This window comes from Rosa rugosa, chromosome 7 (genome assembly GCF_958449725.1).
Source record: "Rosa rugosa chromosome 7, drRosRugo1.1, whole genome shotgun sequence".
Taxonomy (NCBI): Eukaryota; Viridiplantae; Streptophyta; class Magnoliopsida; order Rosales; family Rosaceae; genus Rosa; species Rosa rugosa.
The window spans coordinates 29,335,688-29,345,647 of NC_084826.1; the positions used below are offsets into that span (position 1 = coordinate 29,335,688).

Sequence of the window (9,960 nt, forward strand, 5' to 3'; positions counted from 1 at the left end):
ATTACTCGAAACGTTTTATTCTCGAAGAGTCAAGAGTTGACCTTTTATTCATTGAGTTTCTCAGAAAACTTCCTTCACGAATGTTGCTGGCGGGCCCCGATGGTCTCCGCACTACTAGAATTTTGTTCATAGACATCGGTTCTGGACCGATGTTAAACTAATTTTCGACCGATGTCTTAGTGGGTGTAGAGAAAAGTATAGACATCAGTATAAGCGCGTTTTCAACCGATGTCCCAGACAACAACCAACATCGATTCTAAAAAACAAATCGATGTATAATCGTTATAATCATCATATTTTTGTATGTTAGGTATGTCTAATTCTTCATATTTTCACATTTTATGCTTAAAAAAATATATGTCGAACAATACCTACTTGAACATTTGCATCGATTTCTATTCCAGAAGCGATGTCCAGTACACTTGTAGACATCAGTTCCCATGAGTATTGTTTGTTCGTGGTCATTTTTACATATAGGTTGCTACATTATTTTCCTAGGAACGATGTCTGTATCTTTATTCTACATCGTGTTTTTATTCAGAAATGATGTTTGTTTTGAGACTGAACATCGTTTTCAATTAAATAAACCGATGTTCAACGGTATTATTTACGTCGACTATGTTTATTCAAACTGATGTGTTAGTTCATTGAAGACATCGTTTATTATTTCCAAAACCGATGTTCACCTTTTGACCACACATCGGTTTACTCTACGGTAGGTGATTTGTATGTTCATAATAGATTACGGTTTGGTGATTAGAAATCGATGTGCAGTAATTTTGATTACATCGATTTTGAGTTACAATTCGATATATTGATAATCATAGGACATCGATTTCATTTTTGATACTGATTTCTAATCTCTCAACAGACTTCGTTTTCCTTGGCATTACTGTTTTATTATGCTTTAATACACTTCACTTCACTTTGACAAGTATGATGTGAAAACTTTGCATTTAGCTATTGCTGGGAAAAAAATTGCATTTCTCATCATCCAAAATAAGGGGCTTTCCCATTAATTTTCTTTCCAAATTCATGATTTAACATAATTCACAAAATAAACCCCTAAACTTACAAAAGCTAGCTTGGAAACATACGAGCAACAATGTACAAAAGTTCCACACCAAGCTTTGCTTCAAAGCCAAAACTAGCTAGCCTTACTAAAAAAACATCTTGGCAGTCACATTCCTACATCAAACTCTGTATATAATCAGCCACTTCAATGCGCACCTCGTCAATTTGATCAGGGGATGTGACACCATTGATAGGGTCAGAAAACTCTGCTACAAGTTCATCTGCAACCTGGAATACTCTAAACTCTTAGACTTACAATAAGATTTCAATGAGAACTTGTATAATCTGAAAAATTGAATGGCTGTAACTGAGCTAATGGCACTTGCATGCCAATAATACAACTCCTCAAAGGATTGACCATGAAATGAAGGTATATTATAAGCTATAACTTCATACAGCTTATCAGTTAATAACATGCAGCAGACAACTTAACACTTAAACAACTGGTTATCTTTTGAAAATGACTGTTCATGCACAAAGGGACACAAAACTTGGATAAGATGAGTTTTTGTATCCTTAAAACCACGGATAACTCCTTGAAGAACCAAAGATGCTACAACTGCAGAAGCACCAACTTTATGAGTAATCAAACAGAGAGCTCAAAAAAGAGCAATCTCTCACTTCCCTATGACCTAAATTGATGTAGTTTAGTGACTTTATATCTTGAACATGTGGTTTGGTGTGAGTCTTAGTGACTCCCAGATCAATCAATGAGTTAGTCACTTTCCTGTTATATGGAAGATGCTACACTTTAGCAAACCCCACATTAACCAAGTGGGAATGCAATGGTGTGGTGCATATACTAGCTCTGCCTGGACCACTGTGACAATAACCAAAGGAGAAACAGACAAAAACATTACAAATTTCCCTTCTAGATATCTATTCCAACTTTACATGATAACACAGAAGCAATGCAAATTTTCTCTTAAAAAGATAAGAACAAAGGTTTTTGAGATTTGTTCAAAACAAGCTAGAGAAACAATTGGAGAAGTGAAGCAGGTTGAAAGATTTAGAATAAAGCAAATACAAGGTAGGGAGGTTCAAAATGAATAACAGTAACATATATATGGTACAATGGTAGTACAGCAACGCATTTCAAATCCTCCATGCCAGGACCTACATTGATTCAAGAAAATGGATGCTTTACATTAATGTGATTCCGACTACTCCGGAAATATGTTTACCAAGGCAGAACTTTCAGTAAATCTGATCCGTTTGAATTTTGCCCAAGCAACTAAACATATACTGCCACTTAAAAAAGAACTTATCTTTTAGCTCAGTTCATTCCCTAGTCTCAAATTGCTGATCCGTATAGCATGTGATCCAAGTACACTAATTCAACTGCTAACCCAAAAAGATTGTGCAGATCCAAAAGCATAACTCCAGGTACAACAAAGTTAAGCCAACAAATCCATAGCAAATATAAGATTCAGTCTTTTTGCTAAAAAAAAAAAAAAAAAGATTAACAGTATGACCCCAGCTACAATTGTAAACTAAAATTTGAAGGAAAAAAAAGATTAACATACCATAACTAATGATTGAACAAGAATAGAAGCGAATTGGTATACTCACAGATAAGATATTTTTATTTGGATTTAGGGGTTGTTACCTGGCCATATCCAATATCAACTCCATAAACAAACAATGCACCATACTGAAGTAAACAGTCGGTAAATCCACCAGTTGACCAGCATGAATCAAGAGCTACTTTGCCAGTAATATCGATAAATAGCAGCTTCTAACTTATGTCCTGCTCTGCATATACAAAACAGAGGAACAAATTAGCATAACAGGTCTTACCAAAGTTCGAGCATAAAATGACACAAGTAGCTGTCAAGTGTTTACAAATGAACAACATAACTGAACAATGCTCTTGAAATGAGGATCCTGAAATCCAGCTTACCTACCAATGTTGGAATAAAACACATACTACTTGTTCGTTACAAGAGTTGATTAGTCTGTAAATGTGAAAAATTAAGAAGACGTAACTGAAGGCTACAAAACTGAATATAATCATTACAAGAGTTGATTAGTCTTCTTGTTTTAGGCATATGCCAGTCTCTTCTTCCACCTGGAGTGTTATAATAAGAATAATGTAACTTAGCTTTAGGTTAAAGTTGTAAAACTTGCATCTTACACTTAGTACTTGACTGTTGATTACAAAAGAAGCAGAAAACAGTCAAACAAATAAAATTTCAAAAGATTCTAAAAAGCAACATACTCAGGATCGATAGAAATATACAAAGACAAGTAGGAAAAATAAAAGTATTGAACAAGGCATATTTGCATAAGCAAGAACAAGCAGTAATGAATCTCAAGAGTACCTTGTAAAGAAACTAGATTGGTTTTTCTGAGGACGAAACAAAAAGGAGAAAACCAGTACCAAGTTAAAGAGAGGAAAAATATATAAACAAGTAATAAAACTCTCCAAGACACAGGGGCCGGAGGAAAAGCATATTATTGATCACTAAAAAGCTTATGGTTTTGTGGTGATGATGGATATGGATGGCCATGAACTATAACCAACCACCCGTCTTTTTTGGCTCATGCAACCATCATATATTATTGGAACAATAATCTTTTTAATAAACCAAAACCATAGCTTGTGGTTTAGAAGGAATCTAAATTAATTTTCAGCTGATTACATGAACTTTCCAAAATACAAGCAGAAAGAGATATGACACAGCAAATATACATGGCATTATACATATATACATATTGAGAGAGAGAGAGAGAGAAAGAGAGAGAGAGAGAGACCTCACGGATTGCGGTGCCGAGAAAATCACCCTTGTCATCATCCAACATTCCAGCAGGCAACTCCAGTATGATCCTTCCAACAGGTACTCTAACCTTCGATATGCAACAATTTTTAATAGGGTTTGATTACATGGAAGTACAATGCCGTAATTTCTTTTTGTGATAATATAGGAATTAGGACGAACGTGATTTTCCGATTTAAGTAAAGCATCATAATGTCATAACAGATACTCTAAAACACCAAAATGAAATGAAGAGCTACCTGTTCAGTAAGAACAGCATAAGCCTTGCCCTCCGATTCCAAAAGTATAAGCACAGCTACAGCCGGTCCGCGTGCAAACACAATACCTGGAACCTAAATATGTTTTAGTTTCACAACAAACAAATCAACAACTATGGCCTCCAAAATATACCATTAGAATAAAAAAGACAAGTATGTATATGACTAGATACCTTTTCCCCTGTTTCTTTATCAATCACATCTGCTTCAAACTTCAGAAACCCAATCCTCTTTCCAAACATATCCACACCCTATTATAACCCAGCTGATCAGTTCCAAGACTATGAACTTATCAAAACCAAATCAATTCAACCACTTTAAAGAAGGACTGGATCACCTGAATTAGAACTCGTTTCAGAGCCAAAGAACCGTCGCTTAGAATCCCAGTTTCACTCTCCATGTTCTTCAGCCACTGCTTAAACAAAGACGAATCAATAGCGCTCCTGCAACGTTTTACCATCATTATGAATACTTGGGTTCAGTTTATATCCGAAGTTTTAGACTTTTCTGAAGAACAAGGAAGGGAAAAGCGTGACTGGCCTGAACTGGGAGGAGGAGATGTGGGGGGCGGCGACGATCTGGACGGGCTCGGCGGCGAGTTGACTCGGGAGAGTGAGGGAGTGAGTCAACGGTGGCGGGTCGGATGACATTTTGCAGGAGAAGGATCGAAGGGCGAGGAGTGTTCTGGGGAGTGTGAGTGTGAGTGTGGTTCTGGGGATCAACGACATGGAAGCTTGAACGAGCTTGCTACAACCAACGGGGAGCAAGTGCCCATCTCAATAACAATGCAACACCCAAAACAGATCACAATGTTGGCCAAACAAGATCATAACTTAGTCCAAAAATGGCAAAATAAAACTTGGTCAGAAGAAACTTACTTGTAATCAATCCCAACCAGCACAGAGGCTCCAAGAGATACGAATACCCACCATGGCCTACAAAAATTCAAAAGTAAATAAATAATCTAAAATTAAATAAAAAATCCAACTATAAATTACAATTGGGACTATGTATGACATTTCTGGAGTAGCCAAGTTCTTGGTAGTTATGTGTATTCAACATATATAATGGTCTAAAGTATCTAAAACTAAAAAAAACCTGATATATAGAAAAATACAAGCAGTTCAAATAACAAATCTAGATTAGTGGTACCTGCAGATGTAATCAAATTTTGAGCATATATGCTTTCAATTAAAATGACCTGAGAAAAGGAAAAGTACCTGAAGAAGCAACTCGAGTTGCACAAAAAGACACTGAAGCTTTGTGAAGTAGATTTTCAAATTCAATCTTTTCTATCAAGTAACCTGCAGTTGACAAAAGAAAGTGCTAAAATAATGAAAGAACAAAACATATGTACAAATAACACATACAAATGAGCAGCTTAATCCAGCATCCTCACAATCAAAACAAAACATTTGAAATAAAAAGATTAGGTTTTGATTCAATTGAGCTAAAAGAAATCAGAAACAGAGAGAGACAGAGCCATTACGTAGTCCCTGAAAGCCAGCCCAACTTCCATGCTTCGGAGAATCTCCTCTGTCAGCTCCAAAGAGACCTTATCTTCTCTTTCTGGTCCACCTTTTCGCACCCAAAATTGGAAAATCAAATCCCTAATTCTCTACTGATTGAGATCAAATTTGAAGACGAAAGCTTTGAAATTTCGGTTATCTGCAATTTGGGGAATGCTTGACATTGCTTATTGCTCCATCTTATTTCGAGGAATCGGAAATTTCAGAGCAGCCCTTCGTCTCCTGCCACAGTCCCGCCGTCTCTAACCTCTAGACAAGGTTGGGTTTCTTTTGCCTTAAAACCCCGACTTAGCGGTTTAAGGCTGCAACGGCTACAAGCCAGGAAATCGATGTAGGTCCTCTATGTTTTCGCCCAAAATCAAACAAACTTCACAAATGAAAACATGGAAGAGCAAAAAATAAAAAGAGGGGCTCGAGTAAATGACCTGCTTGTCGATCACAACTCTGAATAGTCGCTCAACTCCCCAAATGCAATCGCTCACAAGCTAAAGAAGAACAATGAACCACAACGAACAATCAAGAGCTAAAAAGACTGAAATCAAATCCATATGAACGAACAAAAGCTATGAATAAGCTGAGAAGCCTATTCGTAAACACAACAAATCTCCCACAAGCCTGATACCATCAACAAGTAAAACGACTGAAATTGACTCTATCATTTACATATATAGAACTAGAACAATACGTACTAAGATTACTTCGTCTCCGACCGGCGACTCCTAGAATCCTTCGACAGGCAAATCCTTCGAATCCCACAACAGAGTCGTTCTCTGAAGTGAGTCTCGCCGACTGGCCGCCGCTCTCTTGCTTCGATTCTAGAGGCTAAGACGGAACGGCGCTGTTTAGAAATGCTTTGATGAATAAGCTGAGGACGGACTGGACAGAGTCGATGCCGGACTGGACGGAGTTGATGCCGAAGAAGCTGAGGACGTAGATGAAGGAAGGAAGGAAGGAAGGGAGGAGATGGAGGTAGGGTTTGGGAGGAGATCCAGTTTGGGGTGAGTTCAGAATGAAGGCGAGTTCGAGTGAGATGGAGGCCGCGCGAGAGCTTAGGGTTTTCTGTCCAACTTTTAGGATCAGGCTTTAATTTTTTTATCTAAGTGTGAAAGTTTTTAGATTTAGTACCGCTTCTTCAATTCACTTAAAACACTTAGCGCGTTTTGCACAAATAGGTTCCCGCAAATTTTCAAACAAAACTTTTAACACCGGTCATTTTAAGACCCGATGTTAATGATATACATTTAAATCGGTATTTTTGTAAAACGATGTTAGATTAGGTTTTTACATCGTGTGCAAGTCTGACCGATTTAAAACATGCGATGTCTATGAACAGATTTCTAGTAGTGCCGCGTCATTCTCCTCATCTTCATCGGCGTCATTTTTCCGCCGTTTTCTTTGGAGAACCCCATGTGTAGCACCTACGGCGGAAGGCCTCGACGCTCCCTGCGGCTCCAAACCCGCAATAGTAACGGGCTCCTTCGTCGGCACCGTTTTCTCCCTTTGGGGCCCTCGCCTTTAGCAGGCACTCTCTCTTTGGTCTTTGCGGGACCAGCATTGACTTTTCTCCCGCCAGCAGTCCCACGCTCAGCGCGAGACTCAGCTTGCACCATGGTCTGACCAGCGGCGGCAAGATGGGAATGGTGCGGCATCAGCATCACCACCTCGGTCTCCGACTGGCTCACCGCCAGAGTTTGCGGATCGATGACGGTTTGCTTCGCAGTCAACCCAGTGGCGTACATGCCCTCAAGAAAATTCTGCAGTTCCGCACGGTCCATGGCTTTATCAAACGAGTCGCGGCTGGCTTTGTTACCAGGAACAGGATCTGAACAAACAACTGCACAGGGCAAGTTAGCGTGGGACATGAAAAAAAAAACACAAGTTGGCAGAAGACACTTACAAGGAAGACGGGTTAGTTTCAGATCCGCCAACAGCTCCCAGCCGGTAAGCAGACGCAGGTCCAGCAAGTTGCGATTCTGCCAGCACCCTTTGATCCTCGCATGTCAACGTAAAACGCAGGCCCGCTACATAGAAACAGAGACGCTATCAAATAAAAAATAAATCAATCAAAAGAAACCCGCAACAAACTGGTTAGCGGAAGCAATGGCAACCTCGGATAGGCTAGAATTCCGATTTAATCCTAAACGACGGGGTTTCTGTGTTCACCCCCGCATCATACTCCCACCCTGTGGTCGCGACACAGAAGGTCGACTGCCAGGGGGACATCGAATCCTTCAAATTCTCGATCAACTTAGGCGCCCCCTGGCGGCGAGTGAGATTCACCTGTCCGCTACAGCCTTGGCGCCTCACGTAAACCAGTTCGTAGAAGTGCAGCACCTCCACCACGGTCAGACCTTCACAACCAGATAACTGCCAGAGTGAGTTGAGCGCCATCAGCAACCTTCACATATTAGGGCAAATTTGCCCAAAGGCAAGGTCGAACTCGCAAACCAAAATCTGGAGGTTTGGTAGTAGAGGAAACGTTACTCCCTAGCGGAAGATGGCCTCGTGAACGGCGGCATACCCTGCTGGCAGAATTGATGCTTTCTCGTCCCTTGTCGGCGGGCGCAACTTCACTACGCCAAGAAGGCGAAACACCCCCTTCAGCCGATTCACGGCCGATACAGTCATCGGACCCCCCGCCTCATCAACAGGGGTACCGTCACGGAGAACCCAGACTGACTCTATCTCCTCCCATCCAGCCTCTCCCCCATCAGCGGAACCGCTAGCAACACTATTGCTCTCTAACCTATCCTCACGTTGCTGGCGAGCGGTGTTTTCCTCCCCCACCGTCGAGGTTTCGGGTCGACCAGCACGAGCCATGGCTACTGCCCACAGTGTCGTTTGTAACGGCTCGATGTCTAGCGGTTCTGGCAGTGAGGTTCCTGCAGGGGCAAACGGACGCAACGAGTCAATAAAAATCTTATCCGCAACGCTGATCAACACATCAGACCCGGAATCCTCACTACTCGAGATATCAATGACGCTAGCCATCAAAAACTCCCTAAAACCCAAGTTAGTCAGTTCCAATAGGATCTAAACTAACCCTATGTCAGATTTCATCCAAGAACACCAAGAACAGTTACCCAGAAAACCCAGAAACAACCAAAACAAGAAAACAACATATTTACACCCATAACCCAGATTCGACCATCTAGCAAAATTACAACCCTCAAACCCCTGCCAAAAACGCCCAAACCAATTCCTAAACCATCCTAGAGCCTCAGACACATCACAGAAAGGCAACAAGTACTTCGAAAAGCAAAGGCAGTGAGACAACACAAACAAAATCAAATAAACAAGGCTCAGATCACCAACCTGAAGAACGTAAAGTGTAAACGCTGCAGATGCTCGTTCTTGCCTCTGAGATGGTATCTCTCCTCCAAAGATCACACCCTCACTCCACTCGCAGGGGCCGACCTCTTCAACGTTCTCACAGAAGATCTTGAAGACAACGACTTGGCTTTTGAAGTGTAGAAAATGCCTAAACCCTCTGGGTTTCCCCCTCTTTTATGTCAACATCAAACAAATCGAGGTTGTCCGATAAAAAACGACATCAAACGAGAACCGTCCACGTGCCCTACGATTGCACCCACTGTCTGGATTACGCCTCGGTTACAAAAACGATAATTACTCACATTAATGGCGAAGAGATGGCCGTGCTAAGGAGGCGTACACCCGCACGCCAGCCCAATGCATAACAGCCACGTGTCGGGAGTTGTCAGACGAAGCGTCTATCTGAAGTAACCGTAAAAAAAGCAGGAATACCAATTGGCAAACGAGACAGTCTCCGCTAAGCACAACACCGCTAGCGGAACTTCTCTCTTTTTATCTTGTAAGCAAGACAGTCTCCGCTAAGCGCAACACCGCTAGCGGAACTTCTCCCTTTCATCTTGCAAGCGAGACAGTCTCCGCTAAGTGCAACACCGCTAGCGGAACTTCTCCATTTCCTCTTGCAAGCGAGACAGTCTCCGCTAAGCGCAACACCGCTAGAGGAGCTTCTCTCTTTTCATCTTGCAAGCGAGACAGTCTCCGCTATGCGCAACACCGCTACAGTCTCTGCTAAGCGCAACACTGCTAGCGGAACTTCTCCCTCACATCTTACAAGAGAGAAGGTCCCCGTGACACTTCTTACCGCTTACTCCCAGCGGAGGGATTTCCACCAACGGCGATTCCCGAGGCAACGCCTCATACGGTCAACGACCGCCACGCTGCGTTGCAGTCAAACTATGCTCCTCTGGGACAAGTAAGGGGACACGTCAACAGTCTTCGACGGCCCTGATCAGGCACGTTAACCCCCGCCACTCGGGTATCAAAGATTGG

The 9,960-nt window shown here is 41.6% G+C and overlaps 1 protein-coding gene across 1 annotated transcript; it reads right to left on the minus strand.

The window, feature by feature from the left end:
- Nucleotides 1-3,040: 3,040 nt before the first annotated feature.
- Nucleotides 3,041-8,460, minus strand: LOC133723142 (uncharacterized). The gene is made up of 13 exons (XM_062149972.1): nt 8,162-8,460; nt 7,921-8,038; nt 7,538-7,680; nt 7,259-7,437; nt 5,601-5,666; nt 5,332-5,415; nt 4,990-5,046; nt 4,652-4,886; nt 4,449-4,554; nt 4,285-4,362; nt 4,094-4,186; nt 3,832-3,924; nt 3,041-3,145 (listed from the first exon to the last, which is right to left on the minus strand). The coding sequence occupies exons 1-13, from the start codon at nt 8,458-8,460 to the stop codon at nt 3,104-3,106; spliced, it is 1,593 nt and encodes a 530-aa protein (XP_062005956.1). The 3' UTR covers nt 3,041-3,103.
- Between the last annotated feature and the right edge of the window lie 1,500 nt (nt 8,461-9,960).

Excerpts from the sequence above, each read along its gene's own strand:
- LOC133723142 (XM_062149972.1), bottom strand. The coding sequence starts at position 8,460 with ATGGCTCGTGCTGGTCGACCCGAAACCTCGACGGTGGGGGAGGAAAAC. Across the intron at positions 4,555-4,651 it reads ATCTCCTCCTCCCAGTTCAG|GAGCGCTATTGATTCGTCTT; the intron begins GCCAGTCACGCT and ends AAAACGTTGCAG. Across the intron at positions 4,187-4,284 it reads ATAAAGAAACAGGGGAAAAG|GTTCCAGGTATTGTGTTTGC; the intron begins GTATCTAGTCAT and ends AAACATATTTAG.